This window comes from Gadus chalcogrammus, chromosome 9 (genome assembly GCF_026213295.1).
Source record: "Gadus chalcogrammus isolate NIFS_2021 chromosome 9, NIFS_Gcha_1.0, whole genome shotgun sequence".
NCBI classification, from domain to species: domain Eukaryota; kingdom Metazoa; phylum Chordata; class Actinopteri; order Gadiformes; family Gadidae; genus Gadus; species Gadus chalcogrammus.
Genome location: NC_079420.1, coordinates 20,999,997 through 21,021,994, shown reverse-complemented (window position 1 = coordinate 21,021,994; position 21,998 = coordinate 20,999,997). Strand labels below are relative to the sequence as shown.

At 46.2% G+C, this 21,998-nt stretch overlaps 1 protein-coding gene across 4 annotated transcripts in view; it reads left to right on the top strand.

Annotated features, from left to right (window-relative positions):
- tln2b (talin 2b) overlaps window positions 1-21,998 on the top strand; it is an 83,264-nt gene that overhangs the window by 6,868 nt on the left and 54,398 nt on the right. For 3 of the 4 annotated variants that reach the window (XM_056597983.1, XM_056597982.1, XM_056597980.1), the window contains exons 2-7: window positions 15,342-15,507; window positions 15,612-15,709; window positions 15,851-15,980; window positions 16,504-16,656; window positions 17,187-17,329; window positions 21,861-21,988. In XM_056597983.1, the coding sequence (XP_056453958.1) occupies window positions 15,372-15,507; window positions 15,612-15,709; window positions 15,851-15,980; window positions 16,504-16,656; window positions 17,187-17,329; window positions 21,861-21,988 (788 nt within the window). In that variant the 5' untranslated portion in view covers window positions 15,342-15,371. Of the gene's footprint in view, window positions 1-1,331; window positions 4,191-15,341; window positions 15,508-15,611; window positions 15,710-15,850; window positions 15,981-16,503; window positions 16,657-17,186; window positions 17,330-21,860; window positions 21,989-21,998 lie in introns of those variants that run through there. The other variant, XM_056597981.1, reaches the window with a different exon arrangement.

Genomic DNA, 21,998 nt, shown 5'->3' with positions numbered 1-21,998 from the left:
TCTAAACACAGTTTCTGCAGACCTTTCTTTGCCAACCCCAGTCCTGCCCCTCTAGTTTGCCTGTGCCGGACTGAATCTACTCCACCCTTCCTACTACAACCAGCTTTGCTCCATGAAGATTGAGCTAATTTCATTACAACCCCCCCCCCCCCCCTCCCTCTGCTGGCCCTTTTCCCATGGACAGCAAAACTAATGTGGTTAGGAGAGTCTCTGTGTCTCTTTTTTTTCAGGAATGGAGGTGGGGGGCATTGGGCTGTGTCACATAGCTCGTCTCTAGGAAAGGGCGGATGTCTGTGTCCATCGAGGTTGCCCTTCCTAACTTATATCCATATAGATTGGATGAGATGGCATCACACCAGACGTTTCCTCACCCCCTAACCCCTGGATGGCTCTGTCGGACGACAGCTGCTCCCCAGATGTACCCCGCCCCCGCCGCCGCCGCCGCCGCGGTGTATGCGGCTCGTTAATTAGATAAGAGGTCTGTTCAGAAAGTCTGCCTGATGACCTTTAAGCGCATTACTTGATTGAGATGACTTCCACGTTTCACCAAGCGAGATGCCGCGCCTTGACATCACCACCCCTCCCGTGTTCCTTGGCAGGCGAGCTGTGACAAAAAAATCCGTAATGACGTTGTTTTTTCATACGTTTCGGTTGACAGGTGACAAAGCACACCGAAAAATGTGGGTTTGTGTTTAATGTGTGCTGTGTTGAGCAACGCAGCGGAGAATATGGGCGGGCCCCCCGTGTGCCCCCCGTGTGCCCCTCCCTTTCCTAAGCACCCTTTTAGAATGATGGCTCAATTGATTTTTCTGTAGGCTCCTTAGCTTATCAGTTCCCTCTAATTAGAAAATCGGTTACTTTAGTAGAAAATTATTTCCAAGTCACAAGCTTAAAGTATGGGTTCATAAATTACAACACTGTATCGCATTCTGCCTGGGCCCCAAAACCGGGAGGAGATGGGCATGGAATCTGATCCCCTTGTCTGTCCTCTGTCCAAACATTGGTAAATGCGGAAGCGGGGCACAGCGCATTTTTAGTGCCCCTGTCATCCGCAGCTGAATGAATTTCCCTGTCTCTCTGCGGTGCTATCATTGTCGCTCCTTTCATAAATCAGATTTATTGCTACATCTGTAGCGCCCATACTAATGAAGTAACGCCCAGTAATGAGAGCCCGCATTGATTTCATTTCCTGCTTCTCTCTGCAATGTTCTGTGGCTGACGGTGGTGGTGGTGGTGGTGGTGGTGGGGGGGGGGGGGAGGTGAAGGGGAGTGGAGTGGTGTTACAGCAGCAGTGTCCCCAGTACATTGGAGATGCTCTCTTACCATGTGCATGCCATGTAGATCTTCCGAAGCACAGCCTCGGCCTTATTAGCTGCTGCTAGTTGTGCAGGACGACAGGCGCTTGGCGACCCTATTCCCCGCCGTCGGGGAGTCTGTTGATGCCATCCTCGTCAGATGTTGCACAGAGTGGCAGCAGAGGAGCTGGATAGGCTGTGTTTATTGTTCAAGGAGTGGAGGAGCCCATGCAGCAGCATCTGTCCAATAAGGGGAACAAACCTGTTGAGAATTACGACATCCTCCCCTCCTTATGCGGTCTGATGACATATTTTTTTTAATCAGGGGACAGCATGCTTCATGGGAGCTCAATATATAAATAAATAGTTTAAATTAATTGTGTTTTCTTAAGTGGCCATTTAAGATGCAATTTGGACTGCATATTTGTTTTCATGAGCATATGCTGTGCTGGTGTCAAATAAAGAAAAAGTAATAATTATGATGATAAAAAAAGTGCTGTTGCCTTTTTAGAGATGAAGAATTTAATAATAATAATAATAATGTTTATAATTTAATTCTAATAAAATTCACTCTGTTTCTCGTAACATTATGAATATAATTTCCTGGTCTTCATTCAAATAAAATGGCAACATTTACAGAGCTTATTAGACTATTTAAGACGTGTGAAATGAACAGTGACTGATTGGTGATCGCTAATATTTCCATTAGAATATTGATACTCATAACGACACACAACGTAAATATGTATTGATTTTGATTCTGCCAATTTAAGCCTGGAACATCTCTTATATCTCTCAACCTTCTCCGTACTAGCTACTTGATACCTGCTTCTTTAGCACCACTAGAAGGTTGACCTCATACACCCACCCACATTGGACTGACTAATACATCATTTTCCAGCACTCCCAGCATGTCTGCTTAAGCACTGTTGAATGATGCACGAGGATATGAATCACGACTGGATTAAGGTCAATGCAACAGTGATATTTATTGATTAAACAGAGGTCCATGAGATTGTTTTGTAGAAATAAAAAAACATCTACCTAATACAATGCCAATACGTTATATTGCCTGACTATTTGTCGCTTATTTTAATTTGAAAGAGTGCCGAGTTAAGGCATTTGAGGATAGAAGAGCATTTGAGGATAGAAGAGCATTTTCTTGCGTTGTTGATGGATTTAGGCTGGGGTGATGTAAATACCCTGGAAAATTGCATCACTAATAAAACAGATCCATTGTTTTGTATTCTTGGATTTGATCATAATGCATTGAGTTAAAACAGATTATATGTAGCATTAAATCCTTCTTCAGAATCTTTATTGATTATTTAACCTCTTTTTTTCGACCCTTCTATTGAAAAAGAGGGCTTGTAAAACATGTATAACATCCTCCGTTTATATAAGTGCCGAAAGGTTTTGATTGTTGAACAATTCCTTTTAGATAAGAATTTCTTTAGGCCTTTATTATAACCTATTGATTTATGAGGCTCTGCTTCTTGTTTCTTTTCTTGTGTAACGTCTCGGGCTGGTAGACTGAATGCCCCCACTTTACTAATTATAATCCTGTGTCAGCATTAATCAGTTGTGGTATGGTAGTAAAAGAATCGAGTCAATTAACCGATTTCTTGGCACGGCACAGATACCTGCCGTATAAACTTTGGTTTATCATGATGAAGAATGTATAGGCCTATACATAATAAATATATGCAAACAATAAGGCACTTTTGTCTCTAGTAAAGACGTGGATCAGAATATGAATCAGAGTGAAGAGATACTATAAAGATATTGTATCCACAAATATGCTTCTAAATGTAATCTGGCTTTTCAATATGACCATACAACATGTGGTAATCCCATGACGTTGAAATAAACTATTAGTGTTTTTCCGACGTGAACTACTTCACAAGTGTTTTTATCACACTTGCAGAGAGACAGGAGGCACTGGAGTTTTAAGGACTCCTTGGATATCCTGTATGCAATCAGATGACTCATAAAGGAAATAAAAGAAATTGTCCCAGGACAGTACATTAATGCCAAGCAAATAATAGGAATTGTTAGCTAGTATAACAACAGGAAGGGCAAACCCAGAGTGATGGTTACAACTGTGGCAGAATCATTTCTGATTGCCCCCTGGTGAAAAATAAAGACTTAATGCAATTCAATTGTTTTTGTTTATGTGAGTGCGTAGCTACAGCTATTTGACTACTATACATGCTAGACATCTGCTTTAAGCAGTGTAGGGCTGCTTGACGTCATTGTTCATTTTGTGTTGCCTTCTGCTGAAGTATGACACATTAATCCTCACGTTGGCTGGGAATGTGTTCATGGTGACGTGAATCTAGTAGATGCTGGTAGACGCAAGCTAACACATGTTCACTCTTCTCAAACAAATAAATGGTAGAATATTTAACCATTGTACCATCCATAGTCTATAAGGAAGTTGGAGATGTGTCAATTGTGGTTTTCAGGGCAATGTGTCAATTATACATTTATGTTAACATTGTCAATACAGTGGATAGGCCTACAGATAGGCTTCAATGTCCATATAGCAGTTGCAGAAAATGAAATTAGTATTTGGAGAAAAAGACTGATAATGTAAATGGAGTCGATCCCATTTGGGAGCATTTCAGACTCTCCCCAACGGAGATGAAAGAATGCCATGCAGTCAATGATTGCTGGGAGAATTGAACCGTGTCACCAACGGAGACAAAAGGATCTTTTATCTCAGCGGGGCTTCAATAAGGTTACCCTCGAGATGCAGTGTCACATGTACAGAGCCTGAATTCCATCCACTCAGTGCTGCTATCTGGCACAGATAACAGCACAGCTTTTTACTTTTACTTTAAACCACCTTCAGAGGACTACGGAGAGGAAGCCTGCTCTTCTATACCCAAGGTTAGTAACACGAAAACGGGCTCGTTTTCAGGGAGTGCGGCGACACTTTAGTATCGACGACGGCTGCCGAGCACTTGATTAAAAGGGAGGTGGAGACTCAAAATGGGAGTTGCACATCGCTGTTTGTGAGAGTTGAGAACATCTGTCACGGCTGGGCTGCCTTGGGGAGCACCTCTGGGGACGCTCCATACATCACAGGCATAACGGAGCCGCAGCCCACGTCAGGAATGATGCGCTGCTTGTCCACGCTAGAAGCAAGCCATCATTTCAACCGCTCCCAAAATACATTTGTGGAAGCGGTTCTTTCCATCACTAACAACTATATATTTCAAAGGGGAACGGTGGTAGCATGAGCTACTGCGGTGTTGTATTGTGACCCTACGCGTACATTTCTACCCTGGGATGAATATAGGTCAATAACACAAGAAGTTGCTTTCTCTTTTCCCATTGATTTCAAGAGTCCTTCACTTGTAATTGCTTTTATTATTGAAAACCAATGTACAAAACGTATTGATCCTCCGAGGGCTAGCTCGACACCAGCTATTTCTGCCATAAAGCCCCTGGTTCAGATAATTAAAAAAGATCTCTGCACAGCCTCGAGATAGTACCGTTCTTTATTTATGAAGGTCACACATCAAAAGCCGTGAGTTTCTTGAAAAAAAAAAAGACACAATAAACCAATATTTCCCAGCTCCGTTCTACTGTCACAAGCGTTGGCAACTTGATCTGGGTGAAGTATGACTTCCCCTACCCGTATTAAACTAAGTAACTCGCCTCTTTAACCTTCTCATCCACTGAACTGTCCCTAGTGGACAGCCCTGCCTAATGAGCCACGCGGATATGCGTGAGATCTGAGGCTGACGATGCAGTTTGCATTCATCATCGTCCCAGCAAGAGCCGGCGAGCGGCTAATGGAGTAAGCGAAGCAGCCCGTCGTGCTGCATGTGTGTTTGATGCTGGGCAGTCAACAGCCTCTATAAGCATATGAACGTAATCAGGTGGAGGGCGGAACTGTGCCTGGGGGTTGGCCTTGCTCAGGGGCAGGCTCCCTCTGGCGTCTGCCCACGTGAGATACAGAGAGCTCTGGTTGTGTGACTGGGATCCACCCACTCATCGTCGCTTCTCGCCGGTCCTCTGTTTGTACAAATCATCCCATGCTATCATAACGACTGGCTTGTAATTGCAGGGTCTATTCAGATCTGACGCCCCCACCCCTCACTATCTATGCATCCCACTGACACTAAACATGCCCCTCTCATCTCAATCATTCCCCTAATGTCTCTTCACTGATGAACACTGCTATGCAAAGGCGTACGCCAAGCCCCCTTTTTAGAAGGAACGTTGTACGTATACATGTCATATTCCTTAACGCTCAGACACACAGAGCTCATTCAAGCCAGCATGGCTTCGGGAGATCGTTCCTGAAAGGGGGGTTGTCATGGCAACCGGGCGGACATGGTGGCACATGGAACAGTGCGGCAGCCGTGCGGCTCCACACACGCATCACTCCTAATCCCATCCCCGTCCTGTTTTATGGGGACGTGTGTCCAGGAGCTGCAGGAGAGGGCCTGGCTACAACGGGAGCCGGGCAGATATACATGCAGCAGGGGTACCATCACCACCACCACCACCACCACCAGGCTAGCTTTGTGGCTCTGTACGCCAGGCAGTGCTCTCCGTGTATCTGGGCCACCAGTCTCTGAGGCGAAAAGTGTTGTGTTGGAGCAGATCTTAACAACAGCATGAGTGTCATAATAAGAACCATTTGGGAAGGGGAGGGGAAATGGCCTTTAAGGGAATACAGTTTGACGACACCAGTACTTTTAAAATATCTGATTTATAAACAGCTGCATCCAGTACAGCATTTTATGTACAAAGGCGAACTTGTGTAAACAACCGAAAACAAAAGGGTTCCGGAGTGGACATAAGACCCAAACACAGTCGGTTTAGAAGATTCCGGATGTCATTGTTTCAAATGCATATGCATGCATGCAGATGGGGGCTTTGGCAATGTTATGTCATCACAATCTGTTGTTTGCTTGGTGTAATGTTAGCTTTTTGCCACCAAGTGTATTTCGTGTGTTCACCCAAACCTTTTAGAGGGGAGGCAATGATTGAAGACAGGGTGTAATCAGCTGTAGCCCTCACAGAGTGACTGCATTGTGGGACGTCTTAATATCAAATATGTTCATCTGTCACATCTGGACTAGCTTTTGAAAGACATTCTTGCCAAATTGTCTCTGGGCCTAATGCTGGGGAGGAACCAGCGTGGTTTGATGTGTTGGTTGAGGCACTGTGGTCGTATACAGCTTTCAATGATTTCTGTTTTATTCTTCAATAAATGTAGTTCGAGCTGAAAGAACAAGGCAAGAGAAAAAGGGGCTAACGAGAGTCATTTTTTGTTCATATATACTCCAAAGAATATGGCCAATCACGTCTCAGCTTTTTGCTAATGAAAAATCGTCTTGGAGTCGGGCATCTTCATTGCAAATGAAGAGCATGGAGTGAGACTTGCATTAGCGCTATCGCTTTAGCCTTTGTCCCGCTGATATGATAAGCTTCGGGCTACCTCTGTACTAGGAGAATAGCATCGTCCAGGAATTCACCAGGGGCTAATTAACAGCCCCATTACATTCTTAGTGATTTTGTTCAGGTGATCTGTCCTTTGGCAAACAATTACTTTCACGTACAGCCCTTTTGGTTAAAGAATGGTGTTGTCCTTCAAACCACCTTAAAAGGAATTGTAAGAGGCTGCAGTGTAATGCCTGCTATTCAGAGAGTTATAGTGCGGATACACTCGCTGTTTTTTCTCCCCTCTCCTGTGCATTCACATGCACTGAATACCCTCTTTAATCTTTTATTTAGGTAAAACCTGCCAACCTGCTTCTGATGATGAATTGTCTGAGAAGAGAGCATGGTTCTGCTATTGAATCTGTTATTTTAAAACAGTTTTAAGGCTCATTCACTCGGTTGCTAACAGCAACAACGTTTTTGGTGAACAACGACCACCTCTATTAAAGTCAGCACCCAAGTTCTGTTGCCCGCCTCTACCTCGAACAGTTAACAACAGGGCTTCATTTTTTTTAGGGCAGTATTTCATCCAGAAATTCTCGCCCATACTAAAACTACTGCCAAGTGACATTTCACTGCCAGTTCCTTCTACTTTTACTAAAGGGGTTGCCATTTGCAATTGGAAAAGAAAATGTGTGGTTGGCCCTTGAAGGAACATCAAAATGGTTCACCAAAGAAAGCAGCCTTAAATTGCGGCAGCCATCTCTGACCTTCTCCACGTGACATTTGAAAGGTGGCTCATCCCCCATGAAGCTGACCTTGAAACGGGGAGGGCAGCTAGGGAGAACTTGGCTGCAGCCGCCGTGCAGCCTTATATGTCCAGGAAAAGGTGGGCATGATGTCAGCAGCCAAGCGACTGTGAGCAGGCTCACTGACCAGGATTGAACGGGCAGACAGGCACGTCCTCTCCATGAACCGCTTCGACACTGCGCTGAGAGAGGTCCATACTTCCTTCCTGTGCACACTTCAATAATAGATGTGCTACCAGGTGTCACTGAGCCAACAAAAGATCCATCAAACCGCACACGTCTTTACGTTCCACCGAAATAACAAAAAGCTGCCAACGTCTGTGATGCTTAGCCACTAACTGAAGGCCTGCAATTTGTTCTTGGAGTGACAAAAAGGGATAAAAAAAGAAGCGAACATCGATTCTCTTTAATTGTTTTTATCTTTGAATTATGACATTGTTCGATCCAACACTTGGTGGTGGATATCCCACTCACCCGGGCCTGTCAGGGCACAGCACCTTGGAGCGTGGCCAGCTTCTGTTCCGTCCCACTGCTCCTGATACTGTAATCAGCATCCCAGTGTCAGGTGGTGGTAGGAGGCAGACTACAGAGGCCTACTGGGGCATGGGTAGTTCTGCGTGTGGCTCAGCAGCAGTGCCGAGGCGAGAGAGATCGCCCGGACAGGAGATTGCAGTCACCTGATTTAGTAGACATGACCCTCAAGGCAGGATTTATGTGGTCGCTGTGGGGGCTGTGAGCGTGCTGTTTAGTGCTACTGCTTACAGGCCGCCCCACCGCAAGATCATCCATAATGACTACAGATGTGAATGAAAAACATGTTATGGTTGTGTCTTTTTGTGCATGCATGTGTCTGTGTGTGTCTGTGTCTGTGCATGTGTTTGTTTGTGTGTCTGTTGTAAACGCTTCATTTGATTAATCTATCCTGGGTTTATAAATACACCCTATTGGTGTTATCCACAGTGGCAGGATCGGGCTACATGTTTTGTGGTTTGCTTATGTAAAACAGAATCAGGGAAGTAAAGAGTTTCAGACATCCCATAATACCGATGGAAAACCTTATGACACATGAAGGATTTCAACTGATTTGAAAAATAAATATCCAAATGATTATAATTTAATGAAATTGTTGTGTGTGTGTGGTTGGTAAATAATGAAGAGAAAATAACGGGATAACAGCATAACAAACATGGAACAAAAAGGCGTCTTCTGTGAGCCTGCCTGCTGGTTTCCAGGATATGGCTGAAAGAGCATTGACCGTAATTTGATTTCACTTTGCAGAATAATCTCATTGTCTCCCGACATGATGCATTTTAATGGATACAAATATTGTTCTTCTGACGGGTAAATATGCCTGCTACTGCTGGCTGAGCCATCTTGTCAATGCTATGAAAGATCCTCATTAGATATTTCTGTTTTAATTTGATGAGACACAGATACGTATAATGGACACATGGCTTGACGAGCTACATCTTTTCACAGATTCACTATTCTGTTAATTACAGATTCTGATCCCACATTACATTAAAGGGCTGCTGGTTCATTTGATGAGTATTACTGTTATTATATTTAAAGTGACTAAAACTTAAAAACTGCAAAGGCGACATTTAATAAAAATGGTCTTTCTGTTGAAGATTATCTACAATTTCTAATTAATGGGAAACACAATAGTATTGGTAGCCAAGTGTCAGTCAGTATGTATTGAAGAAGATCTTTTGGTTTATCTGCCTGCATGGCACAGTCTGTAGTTTCCCCAGTTGCACATGATTAATGACACATTTCAGCCAATGATCTCAATGAGTCAGACTTGAGTCAGACTGCTGAAAACTGACACTTAGTTGGTTATGAAAAAGTTAACTTTGACCATAAAACCATGCCTCTGGCTGTTCCAATGCCAGAGCGAGATGTAGGCTATATATTTTACAATGTGCAACAAATCAAATGTTTTCCTCCGTATTTGATGGCTTGTTATCTAGAAAACTCCAGGGACTCTCTGCAAAGCTCCAAGATGGAGCTGAAATCTAAATGCTAGCTGTGTGCATCTTGTGTGTGGAGAGTTCCCACAAACAGGGCATCTGGACAGAGTGCTCCTCATGTTGCTGCCACCCACATAGCTGTGGCAATAGATCTTTTAGAAGAGCTAGTGTATCCCGGCTATGCAAAGCGCTGCATGCAATACATTTTATCTCACTTTCTTGTTTATTCATGCTCTTATCTTCAGATATTTGGTTGATGAAAAATAATTATGGATTAATAATTGATTGATTCATTATGAATTGCAAGAGATTAGTACAACCATATTATGTAGTTTTTTTTTACCTTTCTGCAGCTAAAACCTTCAGTCTCCACATCAAACTTTACCATCTTACACCTACGTCAGTATAAGAAGTACCGCACAAGAAAAGCAGATGTATAAATAAAGGTTGTGTAAAATGATACTCTTCTGACAGATGGCGGTAATGGTGAAGAGACTCTTAATGGTAGAGTCGTATGTTTGAGACAGATCAGCATCCATCTCACAGCTCAACCACCAACGACGAATACCACAGCCACCGGTCGCCTCTCTCCCTGGCTGATATATTGTTGCTTTTGGGTGGAGGAATGTAAACCCTTGAGTGCAATAAATATTTCATCCTAGATAACTTATTCTGCTCGGCCACATGCAATTTATCTTTCAAGTCATCGAACCGTTTTACCCTCAAGAATTAGCATTTTCAGAATTTTGGGGCATAAGATGCTGCATTTGTGTTTCAACCAACAAACACCGGATTCAGATGGAAATGTTCTGTTTGGGGTCTTCTGCTGCACTGTTGGCTCATGTTCATGGCTTGATATTAAAACCATGCAGCAGGAGAGCTTAATCTATCCCTTCTTTGGACAAGAATTGCCTTTGTAATTGCTGTGCGTTTGTACCACTCAATAGCAAGAAAACATAAAGCTTCTCCATAATGTTTGTCTGGTGTGGGATGGGTTGGGGTTCATTGAATTGAACAGATGACTATTGTTTTATCCATTTCCCTTAAATGCACAGGATTAACAATTCCTTGTATTCGAGGCAATTTAAAGCCTATGGGTAGAATTATCTCTTGTAAAAATAGATAAATAGCAGACCATGATAGCAATTCACATCTTCGGTTGTAAGCTGAATCGGACAAAGCGATTTACAGTGCCTTTTTAAATAACGAAAAGAGGAAATTATGTTGAATATGCAATGGTTATGGCATATATTACCCTCATTTACCCTCAAATGCACAACAAGGAAAAATGGGACAGGGAAATCTTGATAGGAACACATTTAAGCTGTACCAACGTAATCACGTGATATATGTTAATGACCTACGTGATGCATGCTAACGAGCTGATCGATTGGACGATAAATAGGGTTATTTAAACTTTTCCAATTCACATATCCTATCTTTCAGATGTTGGAGAGTGATAGATTGTATGCTCCTTCTTTGTGTGTGCTGATGAATGCAGTGGATAACTTTCTGAATCCAATCAACACCTCAGATTAGCACCCCGGGCGTGCTGCGGCAGTGCGTCCCCCTCCGATGTGCAGGTGTAATTGAACTCCATCCAAGTGTCTTCGCCAGCCTGCCTAAAAATTGCCAGGCCGGATACGACGCACGTGAAGCAAACGTCGTATTCACAAACTCAACAACGGAGGGAAGAGGAGGAGTTAATTTTCCCTGCTTCTCTCGTGGCCATGTTCTGTGCCTTGCCCAAAGGCACTCAGAAGCGATGTCGGATACCCGCCGCCTTCTCCTGGCTCACAACCAGATGTGTATCCCCCCGTCCTGTCCTCAATAGACCTGGCGTAAGCCGACCTGTAGTTTCTGGGCGGACTCCCTTCTCCCGGGCCATCACTCTTCGGGGTCCGGAGCTAAACGGTGGGCTTGAGTCTGTGTGTATCTTCACCGCAGGCCGCGGCCCTTATCGCCTGCTCACCTGGCCGTTACCTAGACCTGCAGGAAACCACTCCTGCTCTCACTCATGCCGGCGCCTTCAGAGGCTAATGCTTCGTTTTCCCTAGATGGAGCTGAGATGAGGATTAAAGCAATAGAGTAGAGGAGACATTTAGCTCATTAGCATGTTTTCAGTAAACACACTCTTTCATCCCGCGGTGTTCCGCCCCCCTGACTTCTTCTGAGGCCGGATTTTGTCAGGGATCTCCCATCAGTGTTATTGAGGTTATACGTGCTTATACATTTTAACGGTGTTCCGCATGCATAGTTATACACTTTTTGAATGATCATTGATGTGATACTAGGCCAGTCACTGTGGCCCTGAGATTGCTAGGGTACAAATGTGAGGCCGTGTGAGGGTTGGAGGGTTTGGCTGTCATTTGAAGTTAGTTTGTAGTTCTGTAGTAGGAGGCTCAGTGGATTCGCCAGTTATATCGCCACTCAATATTAATTGACCAGAGATTAGATTTGATCCTATAGCTCTTGTCCTGAAATCTTTCCCCATTTCCAATTATCTAGCTGATTTGCTGACTTATGCACTAGTGGGTCGTTTGCTATTGTACTGCATTCAGACTATTGCTGCCTTCCATCCATCCTTCATTCCAACCTTGCTTCAGTATCAAAGTAGGTACAATTCATTCTACATTTCATTTGAAAATGTATTGTTGAAATGAATAGCTTGACATTTCCCTTGATAAAGGGGAATTTAGTTAGTTGTAGTGAGACACACAGTATTATGTTATACGATCACCCCCTCAGATCATTTCATTCCGGTCTTAACACGGCCAAGGAGTGCTTTTGTCATTTGCAGCTATCAGTCACTTGAATATGCATCGGTGTGCTCACTCACGTACCGTGTTCATCTTGTTGTTAGCCGTAATTGAGGAATCTCCAGGGAACAAGTGCTGTTATGTGTTTCCTGAAATGATGCATCACAATATGCTGCCACTGACGACAGTAAGGATTGCTTTGCTGCAGAGTGACTCTGCCTCCCTGACAAACGCCAAGCAGCTGTGGGAGAGTGTTTACCCTGGTCCAGCTGGAGGCATGATCGTGGGTGTCTTCTAACCACGGAGCGAAGACATTTCATTTTCCTGCTGATTGTAGCCTGCGCTGTGCTCTGCCTGTTCATCTCCTCATGCCCACACAGACCGAAACCACAGAGCAAGCAGTCACCATCAAAAACCACCATGCGTAGGAATATGTTAGACGTCGCAAATAAGGACCCTTATCTTCCTTATTCACAAGCAGGCGCCATGTTCATGCGTGGGGAGCAGTCTGGTAGAAGCCTTCGTGATGAGCCTTCCTGGCTTTGCCCGTGTCTTTTTGAACAAGGCTCCCTTGGTCGGGGTGTGACGGACTGCTCTGGTAATCAGACCAGTGGTTTTTCTCGGGGCTGCTGCTGTGTCTTATTATTCACACCCCTTCATTAGAACCGTCACCCTTCCAGATGGCTTCTGCCTTCCTTGGCCTCAATTGAATTCCGTGTTCAGATGGCCCTCCAAGCTGTACTCTAGGGCCATTTTCACAGCCCATCGACTGGACTGGTAAACAAATGTAATCCAATGCAGGAGGCGCTCTGGTGGACCCGCGATGAGCCATTAGTCGAGGTTGTGTGTATCTTCTACACACACACGCTGGGGCCATGATAAACAGGCCTGAGCTGGGGCTCATGTGCCATCTGAGATAGTTCCAGCGGTGCTTGAAGGCTAAGCTAATGAGGAGCTCCCTTCGTCGAGCCTGGCGCTCGCTGCAAGGGCTGTGGCAAAGAAGAAGTAAAAGCTTCCTTCGCACCCCTGTAAGATTAGCGGGATTACAATGATCCCCTCCAGTCGATTCTTACTTTTTTTAAAAAGGTTGGATCTTTACGCACAAACGGAAACTTAAAGATAGCATGGTTCAATTGTTTGACGTTATTTTTACACCTGTCCTTATCTGGTAGGTCTGGTGGGCAAGAAATCTACGCCAATGGTTGACCTGTTGCTTCTTGCTATTGAAATGGTCTGAGAAGGCTACGCCTATGGTTTATACATACTCGATGCGGTACCCCTGTGTGCACATACACGTCCATGTGTTTCGGGGCTTTTTTGATTTTGTATTCTGTCTTAACAAGCCGGTGGCCTACGGTGCGGCCAGCTGGAGCCGTCCAGCTGCCCGTGACTGCATGGGGGGGGGTGAGAGCGCTGCGGCGGGGCTCTCTCTCCGCTGGCTGTGAGCAGTAGGGCCCATGCAGTGCCATTATGTGCCCTGCATTGTGTAAGTGTCTGTCACTTTGCGTGGAGGGGATTGCAGGCGGGCAGAGATCCCCTTGCAGGCTTTCGCCATCCATGGAAAAATCCCAATCATTGCAGACCTGCTCATTCATGGTTCTGGCTTAGAGGGAACTTTGCAATGTTCTCCCAACGACGGCGGCTTCTGCTGAAAGAGGGGCCGGTCTGTGTGATGAATCGGGATGACAAGGTGTATAAACGCCGGGAATCTCGTCAACAACCGGTTCCCATGGAGAATTTAAACTTTGTACAGGAACAGACAATATTTCTGTCTTTATATTTAAGAAGAAGACTTACTTTTTGTCTCTTAATATTTTCTGCTGACGGCACCCAGCAGGACTTGAGGCATGAGGGAAATTCTCTATTTTTTCAGGTGGATTGGTTATGCTGCTACTGTCAATAAATACTCTCTGGTTTAATGAAAAGATCGCAAGGTCACTGCTCATCCTGCACACCAATTACACTTCTCATTCCAACCAGGGCAGGGTTTTCCCCACCGCAGTGTGACCCATCAGCGCCTCTTGACCCTGCGATTCCTCTCCCTGCACGCTAAGTGACAGAGACAGATGCAGATGTAATGGAATCACATTGGCCATAGGACACACACAGGTGGACATAAACCTCACCACACCCGACTCTTTCATCATCTCCTGGCGGCCCTTTTGCTGCCACGCTCTTTTTCTGCTCTAATGCCATCATGGGAGCTTTAATGGGAAGGATTGTGGTCAAAGCATGTATTTTATTAATGTAAGCACTTTAAGGTTTTTATATTTTTCGTTTTTACGTGACATTTGAAAGAGATGGTTGTAGAGGTACAATCGATGCAGTTGTACAATGGAAAAGGCTAGACTTACTGAGGATTCACGGGCTGTGGATGGCTCCCTTTGAACAGCTCGCGCCCCGTTTATCCTCACCGCGGCGCTTGCCAAGTACAATAGCACTTGGCAAGAAGAACAATTACAATGCAGTATGCATTGTTCTCGCACTTTTTTCCATGCAGAAGATTAAAGACTACCGGTAGATGAATTTTCCCCCCAATTACCTCAAGTGAGAAAACAGCCAGAGGCTTATCTCAGTGCTCTGTCTGCTGGGTGGAACTGGACACAGCCGAGGAGAGATTATTTCGCAACCGGTTATTTACTTACTATTTTGATGCTTCTCCTATTTTTACTCGCAATTAGAGCCTGGCTACAATTTCTTTTGGGTTGAAGTGGTATGTTGGGCACCTTGTTACACCTCGGATAAGAGCGCTGTTATGATGAAGAACTGATTACACAGACTCCATGTCTGTATGCCAGCGGGGATGAAATGGCAGCTTATTGATTCAAAGCTCTTATAAAACACTTCCTCCTCAATAAGTCTTTCAGAGCCTTTTTATGCAAATGTTTTTTCTGCTTACATCACTGGTTACAGATCTTGTATTCCGATTAAAATACAAACCTCTGTTCCTTTCTCATAGTTTTTTTATTTGATCACTGTATTTGCATAAAGTCGTGGTGCCACTGAGGTTAATGGAAATGGTGCACTTTGGGACAACTCTATGTATTTAATATATCCAATTTGCATTACTCCCTCCTGTCATGTTCCCTTGTTGTGCAGGTTGGTGAGGCTGATATACCACACGCCAAAATGGTGGCCCTGTCACTCAAGATCTGCGTGCGCCAGTGCAACGTGGTGAAAACCATGCAGTTCGAGCCGTCCACGCCCGTGTATGACGCCTGCAGGATCATCAGAGAGAGGGTTCCGGAAGCGCAGAGCGGACAAGGTACTAGCGAGTAGAGTCTGTCTCGACACACCTTTGCTGCCTCACATGGAGAAATGCATAAAGGATGAGCCATGAGCACGTAACCGATTGTTTAATGTTTCCAGCCTCTGACTACGGCCTCTTCCTGTCCGACGAAGACCCGAGGAAAGGAATCTGGTTGGAGTCGGGCCGGACCTTGGACTACTACATGCTCCGAAACGGGGTAGGAACGGGGGGGGACGATCCTGGACAGAGAACCATCACGTCGTCCACATCATTTATCACTGGCTTAACCTCAACTGGCATAATCTAACTGACTCAGAGGTGTGGTTCGTTGTTGTTCGCTGATCGTTCTTTCCGTCAGGATGTTCTGGAGTACAAGAAGAAGCAGAGGCCCCAGAAGATCAAGATGCTGGACGGCGCGGTGAAGACCATCATGGTGGACGACTCGAAGACAGTGGGGGAGCTGCTTGTCACCATATGCAGCCGGATCGGTGAGTAATTCCCCTCCCTCTATGCGCTGCACATTATTCTACTCAACCCACATCCTAGGGTTCAATTATTCATCCTCTGTGGTATTTTTAGGTCCTTGGCAAACGCTTCATTATATTCTATGCGGTGTCTTGGCTCTTAACTAGTTCCTTGGAGCAACGAATCCCGGGTTGAACACGAACAGTGCATCGGGCTTCGCTCTCAATATCTTTTTTTTCTGTACAGCCCTCGGTGGGCATTACTTATCAACATCAACGCAGCTTGTTTTTGCCCGCAGAGTAAGGCGATGTTGAAACATATTACCGAATAGGCGGAGAGTGGGTGCCAGGCACACTTGTCGTGGAAGTGTTCCCTCTGCCGTGTGTTTCAAACGTCTCTGGCCAAGGGCCGAGCTGAATCGGAGGCTGACGTGTGTCTGGCGTCCGTCTTTATTGGGGATTGAAGTGGGCCTTGTGTGTGTGCTTGGCTTCCATTATGTTTTTGACAATGGGAGCTTGAGAAATCTTCCTCTCTCCTCCCTTCCAGGAATCACTAACTACGAGGAGTACTCGGTCATCCAGGAGCTGACGGAGGAGAAGAAGGAGGAGGGCACGGGCACACTGAAGAAGGACCGCACTCTGCTCCGCGACGAGAGGAAGATGGAGAAGCTGAAGGCCAAGCTCCACACGGACGATGACCGTGAGTGGTCAGGGCTCTCAGACCTCTGGTCAATACATGCACATCTCCCTTCCAAACGCGGTGTTATATATGAATACCCAGGACAGTCATAAAAGGGTAAAGGCCTTTTATTGCTTAAGTCAAATTGATAGCTGGGGGACATAAACGTTTAATGAAATTTACACTGCTATCATTTTGGCCCACGGGACTCCGTTTAACAATTTTCAATGTAGGAATTTATAAAATGACCCTCCAGCGACGGCAGATAACCATCGCTCGTCTCATCATAGGCTGAGTCAGAATTTCTCAATGCAGGCTAAAGATGACATTCAATTTGAATCTATTTAGTAGGTTCAGCTGTCGTCCTGTTCGGCTAATGCGATGCAGCTCTCCCCCTACTAACCAGTGAAGGGTCCTCTGCTAGGAGGGGCTATGGAAGGCTCTCGATTGTGATGGGCACCGTGTGTGTGTGTGTGTGTGTGTGTGTGTGTGTGTGTGTGTGTGTGTGTGTGTGTGTGTGTGTGTGTGTGTGTGTGTGTGTGGTTGGACAGTGAACTGGTTGGACCACAGCAGGACCTTCAGAGAGCAAGGTGTGGAGGAGAGCGAGACACTTCTGCTCAGGAGGAAGTTCTTCTACTCAGACCAGAACGTGGACTCCCGGGATCCGGTCCAGCTCAACCTGCTCTACGTACAGGTATAGGTTTACACACGCACATGCACATGCACACGCACACGCACATGCACACTTTTCTTTACATGATCTAATTTCTTCATATCAGATTTTGAAGGAAAATGGTAAATTCAATACAGACTGAAAATACTTTTCTCATACTTATGAGCAAAATAACCTTCATCGATTGATATCATGAGGATTATCCACTCGACTGAGTGTGAAAGAGTTACCGACAATAATCAATGTTATTGATCTAGCCAGACAACACAAAGCTTCATCACCGCAGGGGAAGCCTAAGCTTTTACCGTTTGAAGGGTAAACTGAATACACAATATGTATCTCCTCCTCTTTGCTGTCACTATGATGTCTCTCTGCAGCTCACACACACATATGCTCTCTGTGATATCTCTGTCTCTCCTCTCTCCGATCCGATCCCTCTCCCCCTCCCCTGTCTATCTCTGCATACCCTTACCCCCGTTCTCCCAACGCGATACGTGTGCTGCGTAATCGTGTGTATCCATGTGTGCTTGTGTGTGTGTGTGTGTGTGTGTTTGTGGGTTGAGCAAAGCCGGTCGGGCTAGTGTTGTGAACATAAGGATGCCCGCTGGTCTCAGAGTGGGGTCACATGAGTCAGGCACCCCCCCACTGCCCACGAACACACACACACACATACACAGACGCACACGTTCACACACACACACACAGACATACACACACACACACACACAGCAGGCAAGCTTTTCTAAATGTGATGTCATCCTGGGTGGGGAGGCCTCTATTAAAAACAGGGCTGGATTTTGCGGGGGGGGGGGCTTTACATACCCAAGCGCACAAGGGTTTACTCATGTACACACACACACACACACACCACAAACACACACACACACACACTCTCTCTCTCATCGCTGATGCCAGCACATTGTAAGTAGGATAGTGATTAGGAGAGATGGAGAGGCCGGGAGAGAATGAAAGCAAAGCTAATATTCAGAAAGGTACGTACGGGAACTGCCAAGCAATCTCTATATGTGCTAGAGACGAACTCAATTAAATCGCTGGAAGTCTGCGCTTTAAAACAGAGCGGAGATAGCGATGGTGCGACACAAGGGCTCTCTTGCCGAGAGAGAGCATGTCTAAAATATGAGCAGTTGCTCATACTTGACTTTGCCTTTCATCTTTTTTTTTTTTTTCGGATCCAGCTGCGTTGGGAGTTCCTGAAAGTATCCACAAGCCAGCACGTCCACCCAGAGTTGACTCTCTTCCTCGCTCCCCTCCCCCCCGCTCCCTGTCTGTCTCTCTCTTGATGGTGCTCTCTCTCTTGTCCTCGTTTTGCTCCTCTTGTGTTCCCTCCCGGTAGAAGCCTCAGCGCTACGCACGCTGACATCATCACACACGGCGCCTCCTCTTACACTGCTTGGCACCAGAGGGGGCCGTGCGTCATGTGATCTCCCCCACACTGCACAGTCACACGCCCCTTTTACTAAATAAAATCCCCCATCAACCTTATTCCCTCCTCCATGCTTTGCACGCATCATTCTCTCTCTCTCTCTCTCTCTCTCTCTCCATTCTCTCTCTCCTCTCTCTCTCTCTCTCTCTCTCTCCCTCTCTCTCTCTAACACACACACACCACACACACACACACACACACACACACACACACACACACACACACACACACACACACACACACACACACACACACACACACACACACACACACACACGCGCGCGCGCACTCTCCCTCCCACACATTATTGCCCAGGCTTATCACAGAGGCTCCTCACATCGCGGCGGCGGCGTGCTGGCTGAGATGTGGCCGCTGTGTTCAGAAGGCCAGCGGGAGCCAGAAGAGAGACTTCATTCTTCAGCGGGAGGGAACACAACCCCAGGCCTCCCATGTTTAGACCTCTATTCTGTCTGCGGCACGATACTCCTACCCCTCTCCTCCGTCTCCTTCCTGCTACATTCCCTAATAAGCAGCACTTTTCCAACCCTCTCCTTCCCCGGCTCCTACGCTCCTACCTCCTGCAATTTCTTTCCCGCTCCTCCTCTCTCTCCTTCTCTTTCTCTCTGTCTCTCTCTCGCTTTCTCTCTCTCTCTCTCTCTCTCTCTCTCTCTCTCTCTCTCTCTCTCTCTCTCTCTCTCTCTCTCTCTCTCTCTCTCTCTCTGTCTCTCTTCTTTCTCTCTCTCTCTCTGTCTCTCTTCTTTCTCTCTCTCTCTCTGTCTCTCTCTCTCTCTCTCTCTCTCTCTCTCTCTCTCTCTCTCTCTCTCTCTCTCCTCTCTCTCTCTCTCTCTCTCTCTCTCTCTTTCACTCCCTCTCTGTCTCTGTCTCTGTCTCTCTCTCTCTCTCTCTCTCTCTGTCTCTGTCTCTGTCCTCTCTCTGTCTCTGTCTCTCTCTCTCTCTCTCCTCTTTGCCTCGCTCTTCCTCTGTCTTTCGGTTGTATCTCCAAGAAGCGCCTTACAGTGCAGTCAGAGACAATCTTCACACTTCAGCCTCACACCAAAAAGCAATAATCTCACTCTATTCACTACAATAGATCTCCGAAAGTCTGTTGGCGGGTTTCTACAGATGAGATAGACATTCCTTTGGGGCAGCATCACTGCAAAGAGCTCAAATGTTTATTAATGATGTGGAGCTTCCATGATCTCAACACACCCCCCACACACACTCACGCACACACATGCCCACACACACACACACACACACACACACACACACACACACACACACACACACACACACACACAGTCATTGGGGGATGCTCCGCCAGAAATAGACAAATCTCTTTTACTACACACAGACACTCCCTTTCTGCTGGCAGCCCATACACAATACACTGAGCACACGGTGGGCTGCTGTTGCGACAGGGTTTAGCCGGCTCTCATTTAGCTCAACGTTCAACAAATGAGCAACAAATTGTTCTATTCTGCCCTTGCAGTAGCAACATCAACCCGCTGCAGGATGAGACTCGAGTGTTCGTTACAAAAGCACTTCAGTGCCATTTGCTCTGGAGTAGAAACATGACCTCGACACGCTGGCCTATTCAGTTTAGCATGTTTATCGTAGCTTATCGTCCGGTCCGTACATGCATCATTTACACACTGGACGTACCTCTTCCTTTTTCCTCCTTAGAGGAAACATGTCTGTTGTGCAAGCTCCTGGAACTGCCACCGTTGATTGGTCGGCTCTAATGATTTAACAGTTACCCCGTCGATCGATGCCTTGCGTCTGCGGGCTGGGCGGTCGCCTCGCCGTATCCCCTTCCTCAGCGTTTATTTCCGTCCTGGTATTATGTGAAGTGCCTCAGCACGAGGCCACGGTGGACGGGCCGACCTCGCTGAGTGCAGCCGGAGGCGGTCAGTGTCAGAGCTTTTGATGTTTCGCGGTTCATTTCCACTACGCAGCTGAGCGCTCTTGAACGAGTGGCCTAGTATCAGCGTCCGCCGTGAGAGGGGATCTCCTGAGCGCTGGAACGGGTTTAGTCTGCTTGACTTCGAGTGAGTCAAACATGCCCCGATTCCACGGTCAGCATTGTCCATTTTGAACCGACTGTATTCATTTGTTAAAGGAAAGGGAGTAAATGTATATGTAAAAGAAAAAATGATGGTTAATGAATAATAATCCAACTAAATAAACTCATGTTTGATGTGATCCAATATAATGTTATTTATGAAACTTGTCATGTATTCCTTTAAACGCTATACTTCCTTCATACTGGGGACTGAGCTGCATAATCACCGCACATGTGAGTGAGAGAGAGGCCGCGGATTTGAGTTAAGATGATTCTTGTTCCGATTGAGGCAATAAGCATCTGCCTAGTTTGGCGTTAATGTAACAGGACATTGCAGTGAGCCGAGCCGGGGGTTGCACGGCAATATGGCGAGGCTGAGAGCTCTGGTGGAGGCTCTCTTGTCAGCTTGCTTTCCTATCTTAGTGAGCTATTAATCTTGGAAGAGTGAAGGAGAGGCGTGCAGAGAGTGTACGTGTAAGAGTGAGAGAGGTGGGGCGGGGGCGAGAGAGGGCGCGAACAAGAACCGAATGCCCTCCAGATAAAAAAAAACGAATACACTGGCAACTATTTTTGAGCCGGCAACAAAGACTCGCACTAGTTTCTTCTCTCTCCGAGCGACTAAATGGCCCAGTGACAACAGACAGCCCGCGGTTGCTCCCTGAGAACGCAGCGCCCGAGCAGAACCCCCCGTAATTAATAGGAAGTGTGTCCACCGCGTTCTGAGTACCACACACTCGGCAACGATGTGATATTGCATCTTTTTCGTTTATTGCAACAAACAAGTCGTCTCTGGTCCCGCCGAGTGTGTTTGTCACGCGGTAATATTTGATGAATGCACCGTTCCGCAAACACTCTCTCTAAAAGCAGCCTTGAATGGGGGTTTAATCCCGGCGCTGTGTTCGGAGGGGAGTTCCCACAACGTGCAGTGCACAGTCGCAGACTGAGTGGTTTTTGGTTTATCCGTGCGTGTGTGCGCCCGTGCTTGTGTGTGTCTTTCTCTTACCCACGCTTCCTTCCTGTGCTCCGTCCCCCCCCCGCTGCAGGCCAGGGATGACATACTCAACGGCTCCCACCCCGTGTCCTTCGATAAGGCCTGCGAGTTTGCCGGCATCCAGGCTTACATCCAGTTCGGGCCCCATGTGGAACACAAACATAAGCCAGGATTCCTGGAGTAAGTCCTC